This window comes from Somniosus microcephalus, chromosome 1 (assembly GCF_052327205.1).
Source record: "Somniosus microcephalus isolate GS21.2 chromosome 1, FLI_Smic_1.0, whole genome shotgun sequence".
In the NCBI taxonomy this organism is placed as follows: domain Eukaryota; kingdom Metazoa; phylum Chordata; class Chondrichthyes; order Squaliformes; family Somniosidae; genus Somniosus; species Somniosus microcephalus.
The window spans coordinates 12,184,334-12,210,066 of NC_140987.1; the positions used below are offsets into that span (position 1 = coordinate 12,184,334).

Sequence of the window (25,733 nt, forward strand, 5' to 3'; positions counted from 1 at the left end):
GTATTGTAGGCAGTGTAGATGGAAGCATAAAATTACAAAGGGATATTGACAGAGTAAGTGAATGGGCAAAACTGTGGCAAATGGATTTCAATGTAAGCAAATGTGAGGTCATCCACTTTGGACCTAAAAAGGATCGAACAGGGTACTTTCTAAATGTGAAAAGCTAAAAACAGTGGCGGTCCAAAGAGACTTGGTGGGTCCAGGTACAGAGATCATTAAAATATCATGAACAGGTACAGAAAATAATCAAAAAGGCTAATGGAATGCTGGCCTTTATATCTAGAGGACTCTAATACAAGGGGGTAGAAGTTATGCTGCAGCTGTACAAAACCCTGGTTAGACCACACCTGGAGCACTGTGAGCAGTTCTGGGCACCACACCTTAGGAAGGGGAGTGCAGTGTAGGTTTACCAGAATGATACCCGGACTTCAAGGGTAAAGTTAAGAAGAGAGATTACACAAATTAGGGTTGTATTCCCTAGAATTTAGAAGGTTAAGGGGCGATCTGATCGAAGTTTTCAGGATATTAAGGGGAACAGATAGGTTAGAGAGAAACTATTTCCGCTGGTTGGGGAGTCTAGGACTGGGGGCATAGTCTAAAAATTAGAGCCAGACCTTTCAGGAGTGAAATTAGGAAACACTTCTACACACAAAGGGTGGTAGAAGTTTAGAACTCCCTTCTGGAAACAGCAATTTATACTGGATTAATTGTTCATTTTAAATCTGAGATTGATAGCTTTTGGTTAACCAAAGGTATTAAGGGATATGGGCCAGAGGTGGGTATATGGAGTTAGGTTGCAGAGTAGCCATGATCTCATTGAATGTCATAACAGGCTCGAGGGGCTGAATGGCCTCCTCCTGTTTGTATGTTCCTATGAGTGTTTGATTGGACAGTGTAGAGGGAGCTTTACTCTCTATCTAACCCATGCTGTACGTGCCCTGGGAGTGTTTGATGGGACAGTGTAGAGGGAGCTTTACTCTGTATCCAACCCGTGCTGTACCTGCCTGGGAGTGTTTGATGGGACAGTGTAGAGGGAGTTTTACTCTGTATCTATCCCATGCTGTACCTGCCCTAGGAGTGTTTGATGGGTCAGTGCAGAGGGAGCTTTACTCTGTATCTAACACATGCTGTACCTGCCCTGGGAGTGTTTGATGGGACAGTGTAGAGGGAGTTTACTCTGTATCTAACCCCTGCTGTACCTGCCCTGGGAGTGTTTGATCGGACAGTGTAGAGGGAGCTTTACCCTGTATCTAACCCGTGCTGTACCTGCCCTGGGAGTGTTTGATGGGACAGTGTAGTGGGAGCTTTACTCTGTATCTAACCGGTGCTGTGCCCTGGGAGTGTTTGATGGGACAGTGTAGATGGAGCTTTACTCTATATCCAACCCGTGCTGTACTTGCCCCAGGAGTGTTTGATGGGACAGTGTAGAGGGAGCTTTACTCTGTATCTAATCCGTGCTGTACCTGCCCTGGGAGTGTTTGATGGGACAGTGTAGAGGGAGCTTTACTCTGTATCTAACCTGTGCTATACCTGCGCTGGGAGTGTTTGATGGGACAGTGTAGAGGGAGCTTTACTCTGTATCTAACCCGTGCTGTACCTGTCCTGGGAGTGCGTGATGGGACAGTGTAGAGGGAGATTTACTCTGTATCTAACCCGTGCTGTACCTGCCCTGGGAGTGTTTGATGGGACAGTGTAGAGGGAGCTTTACTCTGTGTAGTGGCGCTTCTTAGTTTCCAAACAGGCAGCCACTGAGCTGTGGGGTCTTTAACAACGAGTAGACGTGTGTCGAAATAAAACATTCCCAAACGTAGCTTTGTCTTTTAAACTGTTTACTATAACACTTAACAAACGGAATTACAAAGCAAACACGTATAAACGAACACGGTCAAAAACTGTACTGCTCCAAACCTCACAGCTTCTGCCTCCTTCAACCACGTGCAGTTTAAACTGTAAAATGGCTGCACCCATGTGTGGCTTAGGGACTGTTCCATTGTGGCAGGAATGAAGGGGGTGTCTCGGACTATACTACTGGAGCAAGAACATAGGGGGTTTCTTAATACAATAAGTCGGTCAGGTAAATTAACTGTATTATGCCATTTAACCACTATTTTAAAGTATTTTCTTCAGCTTTTATGGCTCTTACACTCTGTATCTAACCCATGCTGTACCTGCCCTGGGAGTGTTTGATGGGACAGTGTAGAGGGAGAACTGATTGCTGACACAGAATGCAAGAGGTTAGAAAAAGTGTTCCGTTCCCTATTTGAGTCACCCATCTCAATATCTGTGTGGTTTAAAATCCAATTAAAATACAGCTAATTTTAACATATGCGGTTCGATATAACTAAGAGGGAAGCGCGATTCAGTGAAGTTGGCTGAAATACATTAACTCCATGCAGGGGGAAGTGAGAAGCAGAGCGCCCAAGCTCAAGTAAAAGCTGACACCATTTCCTGAGAGGGAAATTTGTATCCGGTATTGGGACACTGAAATCATGCGCTCTGTTGCTGCATCTGCTTAGCGGAATACATAAGGTCTGTGGTTGAAGTTCCCTTATCCTTTTCCACATTTGATTTGGATTACCAGGAACAGGCAGTCACTGTACTGGAAACCCTTGTTTGAAAGCCGCTGTGCGAATCCCCTGCATACTTTACTTGCAAAAGACATGGGCCACTCAGTCCGAGAGTCATACAGCACAGAAGGAGGCCATTCGGCCCATCCTGCCTGTGCCGGCTCACTGAAAGTGCTCTCCAGATTGGATAGGCTGGGGTTGTTTTCTTTGGAACAGAGGAGGCTGAGGGGAGACCTTATTGAGGTGTATAAAATTATGAGGCGCCTAGATAGAGTGGATAGGAAGGACCTATTTCCCTTAGCAGCGGGATCAACAGCCAGGGCCAGATAGCTCTTTGTCGGCCGACACGGACATGATGGGCCGAAATGGTGACCTTCCGTGCTGTACATTTCTATGATTTTACGATTCCAATTAATCCCACTCCCCTGCTCTTTACCCATAGCCCAGCAAATTTCTCCCCTTCAAGTCTTCTTCCAATTTTTACTGTCGGATCTCTCATGCACCTGGAAGGCAGATCACAGAAATCACAGAAACCCCACAGTGCAGATAGAGGCCATTTCGGCCCATCGAGCCTGCACCGACACATATCCCACCCGATCCCCGTAACCCCTACACCAACACATATCCCACCCTATCCCCGTAACCCCACATATTTAATCCCCCTAACACTAAGGGTCAATTTATCATAGCCAATCAACCTAACCCGCACATCTTTGGACTGTGGGAGGAAACCGGAGCACCCGGAGGAAACCCACGCAAACACGGGGAGAATGTGCAAACTCCACACAGACAGTCGCCCGAGGCCGGATTCGAACCCGGGTCCCTGGTGCTGTGAGGCAACAGTGCTAACCACTATGCCACCGTGTCCTTTGTCCTTTGTCCTTTGTCAGCCATGTTTCACTGGGTAGCACCCTCGCCTCTGAGACTGTGGGTTCAGGTCCCACTCCAGAGACTTGAGCACAAAAATCTAGGCTGACACTCCAGTGCAGTGCCAAGGGAGCACTGCACTGTCGGCGGTGCCGTCTTTCGGATGAGACGTTAAACCAAGGCCCCGTCTGCCCTCTCAGCTGGTTGTAAAAGATCCCGTGGCACTATTTCGAAGAAGAGCAGCGGGGAGTTCTCCCCGGTGTCCTGGGGCCAATATTTATCCTTCAACCAACATCACTAAAACAGATTATCTGGTCATTATCACATTGCGGCTTGTGGGATCTTGCTGTGCGCAAATGTTTCCTACATTACAACAGTGACTTCAAAAAGTACTTCATTGGCTGTAAAGCGCTTTGGGGCATCCGGTGGTCGTGAAAGGTGCTAGAGAAATGCAAGTCTTTCATTTTCTGTACTTCAAGAGGGGGCGTTACACCACGTCATGCACACAGTATCATTCTGCTGCTAAGGTAAGGTTGTGTTGATGTTGGCCTGTATCTAACCCACGCTGTAGCTGTTCTGGGAATATCGGCCTTTACCTTTAGGAATGCAAATTGATGTAAATCCTAAGGTCAGTCAGAGGTTAATTGCTGTTGGTGAGAAACACTTGAAGTTTGGTAGGGACGTGACGTGTAAATTTCTAGTCCCGGGTCAGATGAAACCAGCATGAAGATGACTGTCTTTCTTTCTCTTTTATGCTCCCTACATTGTGTGATGGCCACCAGTTAGATTCAAGACTTTTACATTGATAGATAGACTCTGGCCTGATGCCTTGCCTGTGCCCGAGTGCCTGCTGCCCTCCCCTCCCTTGTTCCATCAGCCATCTGTCGTGTGTGAGCCTAGACAGTATCGGTCGGCAGGATATCACAGCCCAACCCAGCCCGATCTTAGTATCACCTCATGTTCTCACACATAGATGTCAAAATTCATCAAAATTCAAAATCCCTAGTGCTACCCTCCATAAAGTCGAGGGCATCCAAAACTCTGCCACCCGTGTCCTAACTCGCACCAAGTCCCGCTCACCCATTGCCCCTGTGCTCGCTGACCTACATTGGCTAATTAGTTAAGCAGCGCCTCAATTTTAAAATTCTCATCCTTCTTTTCTAATCCCTCCATTGCCTCGCCCCTCACTATCTCTGTAATCTCGTCCAGCCCTATAATCCCCCTAGACCTCTGTGCTCTGCCTATTGAACATCCCCAATTTTAATCGCTCCACCATTGGTGGCGGTGCCTTCAGCTGCCTGAGTCCTAAACCCTGGAATTGCCTCCCTAAACCTCTCAGCCTCTCAGCCTCTCTTTCCTCCTTTAAGACGCTCCTTAAAACCTACATCTTCGACCAAGCTTTTGGTCATCTGCCCTAACATCTTATATGGCACGGTGTCAAATTTTGGGTTTTTTGTTTTATAAAGCTCCTATGAAGCGCTTTGGAACGTTTTATTACGTTAAAGGCGCTATATAAATATACGTTGTTGTTGTTCTTGGACCCCATCTCTACCCCAGAGACTTGCAACAGGGGTCACAGATAAGGATCCGGAGTGGGAACGCTTTGGGATTTCCTCCCCTTCCCCGAGCCGTGATACTGAGGACAATTATTAGCACCCCAATCCTGGCACAGACTCGATGGGCCGAATGGCCTCCTTCTGTGCTGTTATGACTCTATGACTTGGCTGGGATCAGCTACCTCAGCGCTGCTATCGAATCTCAGGCCTTCGTGGTGTGTGTGTAAATCGCTACCATTGTGAGCAGTGCAGCGACACAGAGTCAGAGGAGGGTTATTCCCTCTTTAAGCTGGCTGGGGACTAGGGGGAATGTGTGAGTGCAGGCTGGGGTAGAGGTGCCTGTGATCCGCCCTCCCTCCCACTGCAGAGGGGCTGAGGATCGAGGTGGTGCGGGGGGGGTGGGGGGGGAGTGCCTGGACTCAGTTACTCACCCCAGTAGGAAAATCATTTGAGAAAATAACTCTACTGCAAGCGTTTATAAATAGAGCAGGCGGCATGCAGCAGTGTGAGGTGTGAACCAGATGAGAGGTTGCTGAATTGAACCCACTTGTGACCTTGTTGCTGGTGCTTTGCCTGCTGGAGATGGTTATCACGAATCGATTCTGCCCCCATGACCCTAGTACAGCGAGTGGAGCACAATGTTTAATCAGGATCGGGTTCGTGCTAACATTCAAGGTCCCCGACAGTGAGCTCTTTCGGTGGTCTCCCACGCTCTCAGCGCGGACAGGAACACGGGGCCTGAGCTCAGTCACGGGTCATCAGCCTCTGGGTTTTCCCTAAATTCCGTGACAATGGCCTTGCTTTTATCCTCAGCTAAAAGGCAATTACATCAAATCCATGGCCTTTACTCTTAAACATCAGCTCAGCTCAGCATTCCAGAGAGTGGGTCTCATGACAAAAAGAAAAAAGGAAAGAATTTCTAGAGCGCCTTTCACGACCACCGGACGTCCCAAAGCGCGTTACAGCCAATGAAGTACTTTTTGAAGTGTAGTCGCTGTTGTAATGTTGGAAACGCGGCTGCCAATGTGCGCACAGCAAGCTCCCACAAACAGCAATGTGATAATGACCAGATAATCTGTTTTTAGGTGTTGGTTGAGGGATTGGCCCAGGACACCGGGGAGAACTCCCCTGCTCTTCTTCGAAATAGTGCCGTGGGATCGTTTACATCCACCTGAGAGAGCAGACGGGGCCTCGGTTTAACATCTCATCCGAAAGACGGCACCTAACACAGTGCAGCGCTCCCTCAGCACTGCACTGGGAGTGTCAGCCTGGAATTTTGTGCTCAAGTCTCTGGAGTGGGGCTCACACCCACAACCTTCTGACTCAGGGGTGAGAGTGCTACCCACTGAGCCACGGCAGACACCGCTTTCTACTTGAGCTGCCACCTTTAATGACTTGTGTGTCTGCACGTTGAAGCCCATCTGCTGCTCTACTCCGTTTAAACTCTTTCCATTTACGCTGGGAATTTTCTCAGCGCGTAGAGGGGATTTCTGCTGCACATCCAGTGAACTGTCGACGGCAGAGTGGGGGCAGGGCTGTGTTTAAAGTGTATATCCTTTCACTATTCTTACCTCCAGAGTGCATTACTACATATTTTTCTACATTCAACTGCATCTGCCACATGTCTGCCCAATGTTGCCAGGTTGCCTATGTCCCTCTGCAGTCTTTCACATTCATCGTCACAATGTGGTGTCATCAGAAAATGTCTGGATTGTCCCTTCAATTCCTAAATCTGGATAATTTATGTAGTTTATGAGGGAACTGTAGCATTGTGGTCATGCAACTGGGCTAGTAATCCAGAGGCCTGGGCCTAATGATCAGGGGGACATGAGTCCAAATCCCCCCATGGCAGTTGGGGAATTTAACTTCAGTTAATTAAATAAATCTGGAATAAAAAGCTAGTATCAGTAATGGAGACCATGTAACTACCGGATTGTTGTAAAAACCCATCTGGTTCACTAATGTCCTTTAGGGAAGGAAATCTGCTGTCCTTACCCAGTCTGGCTTGTATGTGACGCCAGACCCACAGCAATGTGGTTGACTCTTAACTGCCCCCTGAAATGGCCTAGCGAGACACTCAGTTGTATTCAAGAAGGAGGCTCACCACCACCTTCTCAAGGGCAATTAGGGATGGACAATAAATGTTGGCCTTGCCAGCGACGTCCACATCCCATGAATGAATAAAGAAAAGTTAACCAAGAGCGGCCCGAATACAGGCCCCTATGGAACAACATTCACCCCAAACCTTTCCATCCAAGAAATCTCCTTTTACCCTTATCTTTTGCTTTCTGCTGTCCAGCCACCTCTCTCTCCATGTGATCCCGTTCTCCTCAATTCCTTGTGCCATTATCTTTCCCACATGTCTCTTACGTGACACCTCATCAAACGCTTTTTAACAATCCCTATAAACCACACCCACTGTATCTCCTTTATCTAACCTCTGTCGTTTCTTCAAAGAATTTGGAAAGGTTGGTCCAGCACGGCCTGCCCTTTGCAAACCAGCGCTGCCTGGTCCTTGTCAGCTCATCTCTCAGTGCCACGTAATTTCTCTGATAATTTAATACTTCACCAACAACTGAAGCTCAGTGGGCAGCACCCTCGCCTCCGAGTCAGAAGGTTGTGGGTTCAAGTCCCACTCCAGGGACTTGAACATATAAATCTAGGCTGACACTCCAGTGTAGTAGAGGGAGTGCTGCACTGTCGAAGGTGCCGTCTTTCGGATGAGACGTTAAACCGAGACCCCGTCTGCTCTCGCAGGTGGATGTAAAAGATCCCATGGCACTATTTCAAAGAAGAGCAGGGGGAGTTCTCCCCAGTGTCCTGGCCAATATTTATCCCTCAATCAACATCACTAAGAAAACAGATTATCTGATCATTATCACACTGCTGTTTGTGGGAGCTTGCTGTGAGCAGGTTGGCTGCCGTGTTTCCCACATTACAACAGTGACTACACTTCAAAAGTACTTCATTGGCTGTAAACCGCTTTGGGACATCCTGAGGTTGTGAAAGATGCTATATAAATGCAAGTCTTTCTTTTCTTTTTGATCCACTGGTGCAAAGTACACCATAGTCATTGTGTTCTATGCGATTCTCACACGGATGAGACGCGGCAAAGAACCACAAACTCCTCACTTGCGCTTCCATACTGATGCTGTCCGCAGAGGTCACTCAGCTTCACCTTGACTGAACACCCCGTGTGGCTCCATGGAAGTATCATAGGTAACCGCACCTTCACAAGGTCCGAACTACTCACTCAAACACTTGTGTCTGCCTGGAAATGCCGGGGCAGTTAACACAGTGTCAGCGGCGACTTTGTAATCGACAATAATGGTGGTGGCAAATGGTGCACGGTTTAGCAGTGGGCAGTTTAACCGGTGAGGATTGTAGTAGTAGAGTGTGCCATACCCCTAGCTTCATTGAGTGAGATTGACAATTCAGTGCCACCTGAACCGGACTCGTGAATCCTGCACCCAATGAGAAGTGGGCGGAGACTCCCCCGAACCCATTTCACATGAAGGAGGGCAAAGGGCATGATCAAGAGGGGCAAAATAGCTTACGAAAACAAGCTGGCGGAAAATATAAAAACTAACTCCAAAAGCTTTTATAAATATATCAAAAGGAAAAGACTGGTGAAAACCAAAGTTGGTCCATTGCAGTCAGATACGGGGGAATATATAATGGGAAATAAGGAAATGGCAGATCAACTAAATGCATACTTTGGGTCAGTCTTTACGAAGGAAGACACAAAAAACCTCCCTGGGATATCGGGAAAAATAGGGACATTGGCAAAGGAGGAACTGACGCAAATCAATATCTCTAAGGATATGGTGTTAAGGAAGCTAAAGGGATTGAAGGTGGACAAATCCCCAGGGCCTGATAACATGCATCCTAGGGTACTGAAGGAGGTGGCCCTAGAGATAGCGGATGCACTAAGGATGATTTTTCAGAATTCATTAGACTCGGGAACAGTGCCGATGGATTGGAGGGTAGCTAACGTTACCCCACTATTCAAAAAGGGGGGTAGGGAAAAAGCAGGTAATTACAGACCTGTAAGCCTTACATCAGTTGTGGGCAAAATGCTGGAGTCCATCATTAAGGATGAAATAGCGGAGCACTTAGCAAATGGGGACAGGATAGGACAGAGTCAACATGGATTTACAAAGGGTAAATCGTGCTTGACTAATCTATTGGAATTTTTTGAGGGAGTAACTGGTAGAATAGATGGGGGAGAGCCAGTAGATGTGGTGTACCTGGACTTCCAAAAGGCCTTCGATAAGGTCCCACATAAAAGATTAGCATGGAAAATTGAGGCTCATGGGATAAAGGGGAAAGTTTTGGCGTGGATAGGGAACTGGCTGTCAGATAGAAAACAGAGAGTTGGAATAAACGGCTCATTTTCTGAATGGCAGGCAGTAACAAGTGGGGTACCACAGGGATCTGTCCTGGGCCCCCAGCTGTTCACAATTTACATTAATGACCTGGATCAGGGAGTCGGATGCAGCATTTCCAAATTTGCAGACGACACTAAACTAGGAGGTGGGGTGGGCTCAGAGGAAGAGACCAGGAAGCTCCAGAGCGATTTGGACAGACTGGGCGATTGGGCGGATAAATGGCAGATGCACTATAATGTGGACAAGTGCGAAGTTATCCACCTTGGGTGCAGGAACGGGAGGGCAAATTATTATTTAAATGGCAATAGATTGGGAGAGGGGGAAGTACAGAGAGACCTGGGTGTTCTTGTACACCAGTCACTGAAGGCGAGCATGCAGGTGCAACAGGCGGTCAAGAAGGCAAACGGTATGCTGGCCTTCATAGCAAAAGGGTTAGAATACAGGAACAGGGATACCTTGCTGCAGCTGTACAGGGCACTGGTGAGACCACACCTCGAGTACTGTGTACAGTTTTGGTCGCCTCATCTGAGGAAGGATGTTCTTGCCATGGAGGGGGTGCAGCGGCGATTCACCAGGCTGATACCAGGAATGGCGGGAATGACCTATGAGGAGAGACTATGTAGTTTAGGGATGTACACACTGGAGTTTAGAAGATTGAGAGGGGACCTCATAGAAGTGTATAAAATTCTGACAGGTCTAGACAGACTGGATGCAGAAGGAATGTTTCCCTTGGCGGGTGAGAACAGAACTAGAGGACATAATTTAAGGATAAGGGCTAAACCATTTAGGACAGAGATGAGGGGGAATTTCTTCACTCAGAGAGTGGTGAACCTGTGGAACTCATTGCCACAGAGGGCAGTGTACGCCAGCTCATTAAATATATTTAAGAGGGAATTAGATATATTTCTACGGGCAAAAGGGGTTAAGGGTTACGGAGAGAAGGCGGGGACGGGATACTGAATTAAAGGATCAGCCATGATCTCATTAAATGGCGGAGCAGGCACGAAGGGCCGAATGGCCTACTCCTGCTCCTATCTTCTATGTATCTATGTATCTATGTACATGGGCGCCATGCATGTCCACGGTGGTTCTCCCGATTGTCCAGTGTAACTTCGCAGGAGGACCCCAGGAACCTTGGAGAAAATTTGCCCGGCTCTTCTGCCAAAAAAGCAGAGGACAATCAGGAGAACCACAGTGGAAATCCAACCCAAGGATCTCATAGAACCATACAGCACAGAAGGAGGCCCATCGTGCCTGTGCCGGCCCTTTGAAAGTGCCGTCCAACCCTGAGTTAGCAACAGAGCAGGGTTCATTGCCCGCTCAGTGTGGGTTAAAGGAGTGTGTTTTAATCAACTACATCACCCTATGGTCTCCCAACAAAGGGGAGGAGGATTGTACAGACTGCACAGCACTCGGTCAGATGTGTAGGAGCGAGACACGGCCCAGGAGGCTTGTTTCACCTCAGTGAGCAACGAGTTTTTCAAGAAGTTGTGGTCACACGACTGAATAGCTGATTCCATGTACAAGTTAAATCGAGGACATAAACTAACTTCACCAGCGATCGGAGCCCAATACCCCTTCTGATTCCGGTTTTCTTCACTTCTCCTTCTTGCTTCCTCTTTTTTTTAATTAGCGCTCTGCTCGGAATAAACTAGGAGGAACTAAACGGCCTTACACAGCATGCTTAAAGCAGGCAGAATTATGCTACTGAATGTTATTGTTACAGGGGAAGAAATAATAAGTGTATAAAAGAAAGACGTGTATTTATATAGCGCATTTCCTGACCTCAGGACAGCCCAAAGCACTTTACAGCCAATGAAGTACTGTTTTGAAGTGTAGTCACTGTTGTAATGTAGGAAACGGGATTGGGGGTAAAAAATCACGGGATTGGGGGTAATATTCTGGCATGGATAGAGGATTGGCTATCTAACAGAAGGCAGAGAGTTGGGATAAATGGTTCATTCTCAGACTGGCAATCAGTAACTAGTGGTGTTCCGCAGGGGTCAGTGCTGGGTCCCCAACTCTTTACAATCTATATTAACGATTTGGAGGAGGGGACCGAGTGTAACATATCAAAGTTTGCAGATGATACTAAGATGGGGGGGAAAGTAGTGAGTGAGGAGGACATAAAAAACCTGCAAGGGGACATCGACAGGCTAAGTAAGTGGGCAGAGATTTGACAGATGGAATACAATACTGGAAAGTGTGAGGTTATGCACTTTGGCAGGAAAAATCGTAGAGCAAGTTATTATCTTAATGGCAAGAAACTGGAAAGTACTGAAGTACAAAGGGATCTGGGGGTCCTGGTGCACGAAACTCAAAAGGTTAGTATGCAGGTGCAGCAAGTGATTAAGAAGGCCAATGGAATGTTGGCTTTCATTGCTAGGGGGATAGAATATAAAAATAGGGAGGTATTGCTTCAGTTGTACAAGGTATTGGTGAGACCGCACCTGGAATACTCCGTACAGTTTTGGTGTCCATACTTAAGAAAGGACATACTTGCTCTCGAGTCAGTACAAAGAAGGTTCACTCGGTTAATCCCGGGGATGAGGGGATGAACATATGAGGAGAGGTTGAGTAGATTGGGACTCTACTCATTGGAGTTCAGAAGAATGAGAGGCGATCTTATTGAAACATATAAGATTGTGAAGGGGTTGGATCGGGTGGATGCGGGGAGGATGTTCCCGATGATGGGTGAAACTAGAACTAGGGGGCATAGTCTTAGAATAAGGGGCTGCTCTTTCAAAACTGAGATGAGGAGGAACTACTTCACTCAGAGGGTGGTAGGTCCATGGAATATGCTGCCCCAAAAAGCTGTAGAAGCTACATCGTTACATAAATTTAAAACAGAAATAGACAGTTTCCTAGAAGTAAAGGGAATTAAGGGTTACGGGGAGCGGGCAGGAATTTGGACATGAGTCTAGGTTCGGATCGGTCATGGCCCTGTGGGTAGCGGAGCGGGCCCAGGGGCCGTGTAGCCTGATCCTGCTCCTATTTCGTGTGTCTAATTCTGTTAGATTCAGGAGATGGTTCTGTGATAGTGGATTGGCGGTTAGGATCAGATCAACCATGATCTTATTGAATGGCGGAGCAGGCTCGAGGGGCCGATTGGCCTACTCCTGCTCCTATTTCTTATGTTCTTATGTTCTTATGAAACGTGGCAGACAATTTGTGCACAGCAAGCTCCCACAAACAGCAATGTGATAATGACCAGATACACTGTTTTTAGTGATGTTGGTTGAAGGATAAATATTGGCAAGAACTCCCCTGCTCTTCTTCAAATAGTGCCATGGGATCTTTTACATCCACCTGAGAGGGCAGACTGGGAGTGTCAGAGCCTAGATTGTTGTGCTCAAGTCTCTGGAGTGGGACTTGAACCCACAACCTTCTGACTCAGAGGCAAAAACACCACCCACTGAGCCACGGCTGACACTGTACTAACAACAGAGTGGCAACCAGACGTGTGAGATGGCCCAGCGAGTACATGCGCTGCCCCGTGCGATACGGAGTTATGCAAACCTGGAGGGCCGCAGGTCTGAGCAGAGTTAATGCACTTCAGTCAGGATTGTGGGGGATTCTACAATTGCCCTCAGTGCCCCTGAGAGAGGGACAGGAGAAAAACACACAGGGTTCCCACTCCTCATCACTGTGCCGGAGAGTGTTGGGTAGGAATTGGTCTGCTGCACACCCTGATTTCTGGGCACCAAGTCAGGGTTCAGGAGACCAAGTTCAAGTGGTGGGCCGTCTTTTTTGTAGCTTTTTGATACAACTAAGTGACTTACTGGGCTACTTTAGAGAGCAGTTAAGAGTCAACCACATTGCTGTGGGTTTGGAGTCACGTATAGGCCAGACCGAGCAAGGACAGCATATTTCCTTCCCTAAAGGACATCAGTGAACCAGATGACAATCCAACAGCTTCACAATCACTTTTACTGACACCAGCTTTTTACTTCCAGATGTTTTTTAACTGAACTCAACCTGCCCTGCCACCTTCAACGATTTGTGCATGTATACCCCGAGGTCTCTCAGTTCACGCACCCCCTTTAGGATTGTATTAATCTCTCTACATAACTGAAGTCCTTCATCCCTGGTACCATTCTAGTAAATCTCCTGTGCGCCCTCAATCTTGAAAGTTTTGGGCCTCTTCTGCAGATTACGACCTGGGTGTCGATTTTCATCTTTCAGCGTAACACAGTTCCGGTGCCTCGAGGTCTAATTTCACGCTCCGTCCCTCTGATTAATGTTGTTCATTTTTTTCTTTTCTTTCTTGCAGTTTCCAACCGCTCTGCCAATAAGATGCCGCCAGTGCCTGGTCCCTTGGCGCCCAATCTGCCTCCTCGCCCTCTGACCAGCAAAGTACTTGATATCATGTAAGTAAAATGGCACGAGGGAGTAAAGTAAGACTGCAGTTGATGTTTTTGTTTTCAGTGGTTGATCGATCGAAATTCATGACTCCCAGGTGACTATCAGACTGTCCTATAGACTCAGCAAATCACGACAGCTTCACTTCTCCTGCATTTGGTGCTTGCTATAAATATCCCTCCATACTCTCTCTCACACACACAATCACTCACATACTCACACACACCTACACACACAGACTCTTACACACACAAACAAGCACGCACACACACACACACAATCCGACTCACACACACACACACACCTACACACATGCACACACACACACGCGCACTCTGACTCACACACTCACACACACCTACACATACACACACACATGCACACTCTGACTCACACTCACACACACCTACAAATACACACACACACACAGACTCTCACACTCACACGCACGCACGCACATGCACACACAAACAAGCACGCACTCACACACACACAGACACACTCTCACTCACGCACTCTCACACACACACCAAAGTGGCAACACAGAATCATAGAAATTTATGTCACAGAAGGAGGCCATTCGGCCCATCGTGTCTGTGCCAGCCAAAAAGAGCTATCCAGCCTGATCCCACTTTCCAGCTCTTGGTCCGAAGCCCTGTAGGTTACGGCACTTCAAGTGTTCATCCAAGAATACACTGAGAAAGTATAAAACTAGTTGCTATTTTGATCCACAGTGTTCTGTATTCGGGGAAGTGTACAAACAAATTAAAGGATTATGGGGGCGATTTTCACCTTCAGCTAGAAGTCAGTTCTAATTTTATTCGCACTGCTTTAACAACTAACTGAATGACAGATGTCAATAGCACTCAGTCCGATTGGCCATTCGGCCCCTTGCTTCTGCTAATGGGGGGCCTAACGCCTGTTTTAGGCCCGCTCTGCCAAACCGGGCTGCCCTGGGCAGAGCCAGTGCTAGGCCAGACCATCCTGGTGTTTGCTAGGAAACGACAGCCACCAAAAAGATAAGTTGTAATATTTTATTTATAAATTCATTAACATATGCAAGTGGCCCTAACGCCTGTTTTAGGCGGCCACCAAGGATGCCTGTAAAACAGCCTGACCCAATATGGGACATAGCCCCGTGAAATTGGGGCTTTTCTCCCATGTTTACCCCCCCGCCCCCCAGGGAACGAGGACCAGTTTCTAACCCTGAGTGGTATGGTTGTCGGGTGTGGAAGTGTCAGGAAAGGCTTTGATGCCTGCTAACAATCACCGTCAAAGCTCCCACTGTCTACTGGGGTGAGGTGCCCGAGGAGCTGCCTCGCGAGTCAGTGCCGTCATGATAGGAGGGGAGCAAGTTAGAGGTAAGAACATAATAACATAATAAATAGGAGCAGGAGTCGGCCATTCGGCCCCTCGAGCCTCCTCCGCCATTCAATAAGATCATGGATGATCTTCTACCTCATCTCCACTTTCCTGCACTATCCCCACATCCCTTGATTCCCTTAATATCCAAAAATCTATCGATCTCTGTCTTGAATATACTGGGGCAGAGAATTCCAAAGATTCACAACCCTTTGAGTGATGAACTTTCTCTTCATCTCAGTCCTAAATGGCCGACCCCTTATTCTGAGACTGTGACCCCTGGTTCTAGACTCCCCGGCCAGGGGAAACATCCTCCCTGCATCTACCCTGTCAAGCCCTGTAAGAATTTTGTATGTTTCAATGGGATCACCTCTCATTCTTCTAAACTCTACAGAATGTAGGCCTAGTCTACTCAATCTCTCCTCATAAGGCAATCCCCCCCATCCCAGGAATCAGTCTGGTGAACCTTCGTTGCACTCCCTTTATGGCAAGTATATACTTCCTTAGGTAAGGAGACCAAAACTGTACACAATACTCCAGGTGTGGGCTCACCAGGACCCTATATAATTACAGTAAGACGTCTTTACTCTTAAACTCAAATCCTCTTGTAATAAAGGCCAACATACCATTTGCTTTCCTAATTGCTTGCTGTACCTGCATGTTAACTTTCAGTGATTCGTGTACAAGGACACCCAGGTCACTCCGAACACCAACATTTCCCAATCTCTCACCATTTAATAAATACTCTGCTTTTCTATTTTTCCTACCAAAGTGGATAATGTCTCATTTCTCCACATTATATTCCATTTGCCATGTTCTTGCCCACTCACTTAGTCTGTCCATATCCCCTTGAAGCCTCTTTGCAACTTCCTCGCAACTTACATTCCCACCCAGCTTTGTATCATCAGCAAACTTGGATATATTACATTTGGTCCCCTCATCCAGATCATTGATGTGGATTGTGAATAGCTGAGGCCCAAGCACTGATCCTTGCGGTACTCCTCTAGTTACAGCCTGCCAACCCGGAAATGACCTGTTTATTCCTACTCTCTGTCCTCTGTCCGTTAACCAATCCTTAATCCGTGTTAGTATATTACCCCCAATCCCATGAGCCCTAATTTTGTTTAATAACCTATTGTGTGGCACCTTATCGAATGCCTTCTGAAAATCCAAATACACCACATCCACTGGTTCCCCCTTATCTATTTTGCTAGTTACAACCTCAAAAAACTCGAACAGACTTGTCAAACACGATTTCCCTTTCATAAATCCGTGTTAACTCTGCCCAATCCTATTATTATTTTCTAAATGCCCTGTTACCACGCCCTTAATAATAGATTCTAGCATTTTCCCTACTACTGATGTCAGGCTAACTGGTCTGTTCCCTGTTTTCTCTCTCCCTTCTTTCTTAAATAGTGGGGTTACATTTACTACCTTCCAATCCGCCAGAACCATTCTAGAATCTATGGAATTTTGGAAAATGACAACCAATGCATCCACTATCTCTATAGCCACCTCTTTCAAAACCCTAGGATGTAGGCCATCAGGTCCAGGGGATTTATCGGCTTTCAGTCCCATTAATTTCTCCAGTACTATTTTTTTACTAATACTAATTTCTTTCAGTTCCTCATTCTCGCTTGACCCTGGTTGTCCACTATTTCCGGCAAGTATTTTGCATCTTCTTCCGTGAAGACAGACACAATATTTGTTTAATTTCTCTGCCATTTCCTTATTCCCCATTATAATTTCTCCTGTCTCAGCCTGTAAGGGACCCACATTTACTTCCGCTAATCTTTTCCTTTTTATATACCTATAGAAGCTTTTACAATCTGTTTTTACGTCTTTCGCTAGTTTACTCTCATATTCTATTTTCTCTTTCTTTATCAATTTCTTGGCCCTCCTTTGCTGAATTCTAAAATCCTCCCAATCCTCAGACTTACTATTCTTTTTGGCAACATTATAAGCCTCTTCCTTTGATCTAATACTATCTTTAAATTCTCCTGTTAGCCACGGTTGGACCATTTTTCCTGTGGAGTTTTTGTGCCTTTAAGGAATTTATATTTGTTGTAAATTATGTATTAATTCTTTAAATGCTAGCCATTGCTTCTCTACCATCATACCTTTTAATGTAGTTTCCCAATCTATCTTAGACAACTCGCCCCTCATACCTACGTAGTTTGCTTTGTTTAGATTTAAGACCCTAGTTTCGGATTAAACTAAATCACTTTCAAACTTACTATAAATTTCTATCATATTATGGTCACTCTTCCCTAAAGGCTCCTTTACTACAAGGTTTCTCGTTGCACAATACTAGATCTAAAATAGCCTAAATAGGTGGGGAATGATCGGTAGTTAATTGATGATAGTTCGTACTCAGGGATAAGAATGCTCACTGTCCTAACATACTTGGCTGAGTCCTGATCGATCATCAACTACAAATTACTTTCTTTATCCAGAGAGTGGTGGAACTCGTTACCACAGGGAGTGGTTGAGGTGAATAGCATAGAAGTTTTTTTATTCATTCATTCAGGGGATGTGGGCAATGATTGAGAGTAGGTTGATGGGGCGGTAATTGGTTGGATTGGATTTGCCCTGCTTTTGGTGGACAGGGTGTGGAGATGCCGGTGTTGGACTGGGGTGGACAAATGTAAGAAGTCACACAACACCAGGTTATAGTCCAACAGTTTTATTTGAAATCACAAGCTTTCGGAGCGCTGCTCCTTCGTCAGGTGAAGTGGAGAGATGCATAAAGACACAGCTTATATAGTCAGAGAATAATGCCAGATGATTACAGGTAATCTTTCTAACTGCCATTTATCACACCTCGGCAGAGAGATAATCACAGCAATCAAAGGTGTGAATGGTGTCCAAACAGGTCAGTCAGGAAAACATTACATCAAAGAACAATGAGGTGGGGTCACAAGGGGTCAAATGTTGCAGATGCTGGGATCTGTATGAAAAACAAAAAACAGACAAAAAAACATTTTTTTTTGCTGGAAATCACAGCAGGTCCGGCCGCATCTGTGTAGAGAGAACAAGCCAACGACGACTCTCTCTACACAGATGCGGCCGGACCTGCTGTGATTTCCAGCAAAAAAAAATGTTTTTTGTCTGTTTTTTGTTTTTCATACAGACCCCAGCATCTGCAACATTTGACCCCTTGTGACCCCACCTCATTGTTCTTTGATGTAATGTTTTCCTGACTAACCTGTTTGGACACCATTCACACCTTTGATTGCTGTGATTATCTCTCTGCCGAGGTGTGATAAATGGCAGTTAGAAAGATTACTTGTAATCATCTGGCATTATTCTCTGACTATATAAGCTGTGTCTTTATGCATCTCTCCACTTCACCTGACGAAGGAGCAGCGCTCCGAAAGCTTGCGATTTCAAATAAAACTGTTCGACTATAACCTGGTGTTGTGTGACTTCTTACATTTGGTGGACAGGACATACCTGGGCAGTTTCCCACATTGTCAGGTAGATGCCAGTGTTGTAGCTGTACTGGAACAGCTTGGCTAGAGGCGCGGATAGTTCTGGCGCACAAGTCTTCAGCACGACATGTTGTCGGGGCCCAGAGCCTTTGCTGTACCAGTGCACTCAGCCATTTCTTGATATCACGTGGAGTTAATTGAATTGGTTGTAGACTGGCTTCTGTGATGGTGGGGACCTCAGGAGGAGGTCGAGATGGATCATCCACTCGGCACTTCTGCACTATGAGGGGAGGCTAGATAAGTACATGAGGGAGAAAGGAGTAGAAGGATATGTTGATGGGGCTAGATAAAGAAGGGTGGGAGGAGGCTCGTGTGGCGCATAAATGCCGGCATGGACCAGTTGTGCCGAATGGCCTTTTTCTGTAAAATTCTATGTAAGTCTTTAGTGCCTTGAACATAGAAAGAACTCCCCAAGGTGCTTCACAGAAGTATAAACAACAACAACTTGAACCGACAATGAAAGGTTCAGTGGGGTCAAGTGCAGGACAGGATATGAAAAAAGGTCACCTGAGGTTATTATGGTGCACCACACAAATTAATCAAATGGTCTGATTTCAGTGCCCTGCGGTCTTTTGCCTAATGGTGTCTGAGCTCCAAATCAATTCAACGGAAGCAAATGATAGTGCGGCATTTCATTCAACAGGCAGCGCCATTGCAAAGGAAATTCATGGGCGAGTGTAGCAGAGAGGGATTCATGACCATTTCAGGATACAATCAAGGCCTTTCTATGAGTTTATCAAATGATTGCTTGTAGAATTTTACCAGCTCACAGGCCCACTTGTGTCTTTAGTCATTTAATCCATCGTGATCTCCCTTTCAACCTGTTGTATCCGTGTGTTAATGGAGACACGGAAAGCAGGAGTTGATTTAACAAGTGTTTACTGAACAAAGTCTGGAGGTGAACTAACTATACAAGACGCTATACAGGCTTATATACCCGAGTGGTCACTACCGGTACTACAGTACACAGGGGCTTCAAAAAAAACATAGTTCCTCTTAAAGGTACATACACTACACAACCAATCCAAGAATTGGGACAGGTCCAGAGGGATGGGCAGAAGTCCTGCCCCATCAGGAGTCTGCCACCCCCCCACCCCCACCTCCCAAGAGGAGAAACACGGCAACTCAGTCATCAGAGGGCTGTGGACAATGTTGACATTCTCCAGCTCCAAAGCAAGGCCATACAGTCAGGACTCTGCACTCATGGGGGTCGATTTTCATTGACCCGTGGAGTCGGGATTGGAGGCGTGCGGGGGGGGTTAAAGTCCTGAATTCGGGGGTTCCGACACCATCCCGCCTCCAACCCGCCTCCATGTAAGTTTCAAAGGAGGCGGGTACCCGCCCCGCACTGGGACCCGCCTACCCGAGGCGGGAAGGGATTAGTGACAACTAACTGCCTGTTAACAGGTAGTTAACAGGCAGTTTTTAGCCTAATCCCTATTTTAAAGCTTGAAGTATGGGATTCCCGACGGCTCCAAACCACGCCAAGTTAGAGGAGTCGGGCCGTCGGGTTGAAGGACTTGGAGGGGTCGAGATGTCGGTGTGCAGGTGAGTGATGTGTGCATGAGTGCAAAGGTAAGTGTGTTTGGTGTGTCTAAAGTGCGTAAAGAAGTTTAAATTACCTGTACTTACCTTTACAGCCTTCCTTCCTTTAGGTTTCGGGAGTCCATCATCTAACCGGCACAGAAAGCAGAATGGCTGCGATCTGTCAAAAGTGACAGCCTGCAGCTTTCTGTGCTGGTGAGATTTCTAACTGAGTCTGTGTAGAAGGACTCAGGTTAGAAGTAAGACTGTCAGTGTTTGACAGCTTCAAACAGCTGTGAAACACTGATATTTCATCTGTCAAAACGTCTTGACAGATGAAATTTCAGTCTGTGGCGTCACCTGTTGCCAGGTGGCCCTTAATTGGCCTGCTGAGCCCGCTGGGCGGGCTCAACAAGGTCAATCAAGTTAAAATCGTGTGGATTGGCCGCATCTCGATGGAGGCGGGACTACAATCCCGAAAGTTGTAGTCCCGCCTCCTTCCCGACTTCTAAATGAAAATCACCCCCACAGTCTCCATGCACCCAGCATATCTATATCCCCAGGCTGGTAAGCTAACCAGTGCCATTGCCTTAGCCGAGGTCGCAGTGCCTTTGGTGAATTGCTTGATGAGTTGATCACAGTTTGCACAGGTCCAGCAAGGAACGTTCTGTATCAAGGGGTCAGCCAATCAGAAACCGTTTTACTGTGACCAGTAGGAGCACTAACAGCTCCGAAACATTTATACGGTTGAAGTCATTCATTTCAGGTTTTGTCAAGTGACCACTCCATCCTGCCCACCACCTGCTCAGGGGCAGCCAGGGACGGACAATAAATGCCGGCCTTGCCAGTGCTGCCCACACACCGAGATGGCCGGCCTCCCAACTTCCACCCTGCATAAACTTGAACTCATCCAGAACTCGGCTGCCCATGTCCTAACTCGCACCAAGTCCCGTTCACCCATCATCCCCTGTGCTCGCTGACCTACATTGGCTCCCGGTCCAGCAACGCGTCGATTTTAAAATTCTCATCCTTGTTTTCAAATCCCTCCGTGGCCTCGCCCCTCCCTATCTCTGTAACCTCCTCCAGCTCTGCAAACCTCCGAGATCTCTGCGCTCTGCCTATTCTGGCCTCTTGAGCATCCTCGATTTTAATCGCTCCACTATTGGTGGCCGTGCCTTCAGCCGCCGAAGCCCTAAGCTCTGGAATTCCCTCCCTAAACCTCTCCACCTCTCTACCTCTCTCTCCTCCTTTAAGACGCTTCTTAAGACCTGCCTCTTGTCATAATATCTCTTTATGTGGCTCGGTGTCAAATTTTGTCTGATAATGCTCCTGTGAAGCGCCTTGGGATGTTTTACTACATTAAAAGTGCTATATTAATGCAAGTTGTTGTTATTGTTGCTGTTGAGAATTTTTTTTTAAATTTCCTGATGATCCTGCTACCAAGTCTGTTCAAACTGTATTTGTTATTTAATGGCTAGGTTAGTAATCCAACTCCCCAATTCAACCCCGAGAGTTTCCTCACGTTGGATTCTCAATGAAGATCGTTCATAGCAGATTGTAAAAATGGCCAGAGAGCCGCTTTGCCAAGTTTCTGTCCACTTCGTGCATTGCATGGATTTGTGGGGCAGGGAAAACAAGTTCTGGAGAGTCGACTAAAAGAGAGGGAACTTCGTTGAATATTAATTTGGGGCTGGCAATATCCTGCACGCAATTTCCTGACTTTCCAGTGTGCAAGATGACCACATGAATTCCGCAGCCAGGGTAAATGGGTAGCAATAAGTAAATAAACGGACATGTTAACAGCTACAAATGGAGTTCCTAATGGAATTCCCCCTTAGTGTCAGCTGTGGCTCAGTGGGTCGCACTCTCACCTCTGAGTCAGGAGGTCGTGGGTTCAAGTCCCCACTCCAGAGACTTGAACACAAAATCTAGGCCGACACTCCCAGTGCAGTACTGAGGGAGTGCCGTACTGTCAGAGGTGCTGTCTTTCGGATCAGATGTTAAACCGAGGCTCTGTCTGCTCTCTCAGGCGGATGTAAAAGATTCCACGGCACTATTTCGAAGAAGAGTGGTGAAGTTCTCCCCGGTGTCCTGGCCAATATTTATCCCTCAATCAAATCACTAAAACAGATTATCTGGTCATTATCAGATTGCTGTTTGTGGGAGCTTGCTGTGCACAAATTGGCTGTAAAATGCTTTGGGACGTCCTGAGGTCAAGAAAGGTGCTGTATAAATGCAAGTCTTTCTTTTATCTATAGCATCATTCCCGCCACCAATGGTAGCAAATAAATCCAACCAAGTAGCTGTAACCTGTGCTCTTTGGTCTGGCCGTGTGATGGGACGATGTGGAGGGCATCCCACACGTTCTCCAGTGAGTTGAGTTAATTGTTAAAACACAGCACGCTAACCTGTACACGGCAGTTCATAAGGTACTCATATAGAAACTCATAGACATGAGGTCAAGTATTGAGAAAATGCCCCAAACTACAACAAGCGTCTCAGACTCCAACCCCATGTTGGAGTTTTTCCATTTCTGAAACCAACCATTACTCTCCATTTGCTAATCGATTTGGTCAAATTGTCACTTTAATGCACGAATGCCCACCAACAGCCTGGCTGGGAATGGTCCAAATTCATTTTGTGTAGAACCCTTGCAGCCTATCAGTTTGAGTTATACTAGTCCCAGAGTTGAAAGCAGAGTGTGTTAAATCACTGCACCAGCCAGTGCTTCTGGATGTGACGTTAAAACAATTGCTGCGTGAGTATTAAAAATTGTACAGGACTCTGGTCATAATAACAATAGCCATTGAACGCTGGGGAGAAGGGAGAAGCTAATTTATATTTACAGTATTTGCTGTTATTATTCAATTGAATGTATTCAAATGGACGTTTCCTCTATTATATTTCCCTTTTTGGAACTCTGGCTACATTAAGATCCACAAGGCACCACCCTCCCCTAATGTAGTCCATAAATTATCACATTGCTGCTTGTGGGATCTTGCTGTGCTCAAATTGGTTGCTGCGTTTCCCACATTATACCAGTGACTACACTTCAAAAAGCGCTTCATTGGCTGTGAAGTGCTTTGGGACGCCCTGAGGTTGCGAAAGGCGCTGTAGAAATGCAAGTCATTCTTTTATAATGACACAGAAAAGGACCAGACTCAGCCAAGCGGTAAGGGGAAGGGTTCATGCTCCACTTGTACTTCCCTTGCCTACTGTTCCTTCTTGTTGACAGCCCAACGACAGAAGAGGAAGAGGATGAAAACTATGACGACGTCCAAAGTGTTGAGCAAGTGCCACCGCCTCTTCCACCAATGAAACTTGAAGGTAAGGATTCAAACCAGGGATTCCCAAAAAACAAGTGAGGGAGTAAAGAAAAGGGCAGGCAGATTTTTTTTTAAACAGCAAATGGGGGCTGGGCGGTGCAGTGGGTGAGACACTGGCCTTTTATCTCCTGGAATCTGCAGTCAGATCCAGCCTAGACTGATGGGTTGAAAGACTCTGACTGCTGGCTGCTGGGTTATTTTTTTCTATTCTTGGGATGTGGGCATCGCTGGCAAGGCCGGCATTTATTGCCCCATCTCTCGTTGTCCTCAGACGGTGGCGGTGGTGGGTTGCATTCCACAACCGCTGGTCACATTTTGATACAACTGAGTTGCTTACTAGGCCACTTCGGAAGGCAGTTAAGAGTCAACCACATTGGTGTGGGTTCCGATGTAAAATGAGTTATGGGTACTGTCATTCCAGTCCCTGTCGGGCAGGGCCACCCGCAGCTCAACATTGCCCTTAAGTCAGCACTCATTGGCATGGTCACTCCCAGAGCTCGCAGGATGGTTGGAATGGGAAATGGAAGAGATGGTACAGTAAGGGCAGGGCGGAGGAGCAGAGTAAAAGGGGCTTCTCTCGGCATCTGGCTGGGTTATACCTGATGGGGGAATGTGTGATGCTGGCACTGGTTCCATTCCTCAGTACTCACCGTGATGAACACAAGCATTAAAAAAATCGAATTAAAACAAAACTGCAAATGCTGAAATCTGAAACTAAAAACAGAAAATGTTGGTATAGATAGACAAGAGAGACATAGACAGACAGACAAGATGTAGGCAGACAGACAAGATGTAGACAGACAGACAAGATGTTGACTGACAGGATATAGAAAGACAGACAGACAGATAAGATATAGACAGAAAGACAAGATATAGACAAAAAGACAAGGTATAGACAAAAAGACAAGGTACAGACAGACAGACAAGATGTTGACAGACAGGATATAGAAAGACAGACAAGATGTAGACAGACAGACAAGATATAGACAGACAGATAAGATATAGACAGACAGACAAGATATAGGCAGACAGATAAGATATAGACAGACAGACAAGATATAGACTGACAGACAAGATGTAGACAGACAGACAAGATATAGAAAGACAGACAGACAGATAAGATATAGACAGAAAGACAAGATATAGACAAAAAGACAAGATATAGACAGACAAGATATAGACAGGCAGACAGACAAGATACTTACAGACAGACAAGGATAGATAGACAAACGGAAAAGATATAGACAGACAGCAAGACGGATACAACTAGATAATTAAATAAACAAAGAGGTGGATAGACTGACAGAAAGCATGCAGTCTGAAGGGTGAATCTGGAAGTCCCAGCTTGTCCCAGTATTATTTATTATTTATTTACATGCTTGAACCCCGTAACTTTTACCGTTTCAGACCGCAGGATTCAGGCAGCCTCCAACTGCGCAGAGGAGGTAAGATTTCCATTTCTTGTGTGATTGCCGAGTCACGGTATTGCAACTCCCCTGTCCACCAGCCCTTGGATGGGTAGGCATACGCCTAAAGTCTAGCAGCGTGAGTCACTAATCCCCTGATTCCGCAACGCCATGACAACACAGGCAGCCATTTTGCACTGTTAATCCTGATGGACTTGTTCTCGTTCTTGCCCATTCAGTGACAAACTCACTGATTCTTTTGTGTAAATAGCGAACAAATCTCTATCATGTACAGATAGGGAGGTTCCTGTCTTCCTCGTTATAAAGGGTCCTGGTAGGAAGGCTCTGTCTTTGACACAAGTCCCTATCGCTGAGGCTCCCCTGAGAAGGACGATGTAGGCATAGAAATCAGGCAGGGGGATTGTGATATACTTGAACAAATTAGCATTGAGAGGGAGGAGGTACTAGCGGTTTTAGCGGGCTTAAAAGTGGATAAATCCCCAGGCCCAAACGAGATGTATCCCAGGCTGCTGTGTGAGGCAAGGGAGGAGATTGCAGGGGCTCTGACACAAATTTTCAGACCTTCCCTGGCCACAGGGGAGGTGCCAGAGGACTGGAGAACAGCTAACGTAGTACAGTACCATTATTCAAGAAGGGTAGTAGGGATAAACCAGGGAATTACAGGCCAGTGAGCCTAACATCAGTGGTAGGGAAATTATTGGAAAATATTCTGAGGGACAGAATTAGTCTCCACTTGGAGAGGCAAGGATTAATCAAGGATAGTCAGCATGGCTTTGTCAGGGGGAGAGCAAGTCTGACCAATTTGATTGAATTTTTCAAGGGGGTAACTAGGTGTGTGGATGAGGGTAGTACACTTG

General features: G+C 46.5%; 1 protein-coding gene across 2 annotated transcripts in view; it reads left to right on the top strand.

Moving 5' to 3' along the window:
* LOC147123923 (FYN-binding protein 1-like) overlaps positions 1-25,733 on the top strand; it is a 372,564-nt gene that overhangs the window by 253,646 nt on the left and 93,185 nt on the right. For both annotated transcript variants that reach the window (XM_085966712.1, XM_085966740.1), the window contains exons 3-5: positions 13,655-13,751; positions 23,359-23,450; positions 24,857-24,894. In XM_085966712.1, coding sequence (XP_085822838.1) covers positions 13,655-13,751; positions 23,359-23,450; positions 24,857-24,894 — 227 coding nt within the window. The remainder of the gene's footprint in view (positions 1-13,654; positions 13,752-23,358; positions 23,451-24,856; positions 24,895-25,733) is intronic.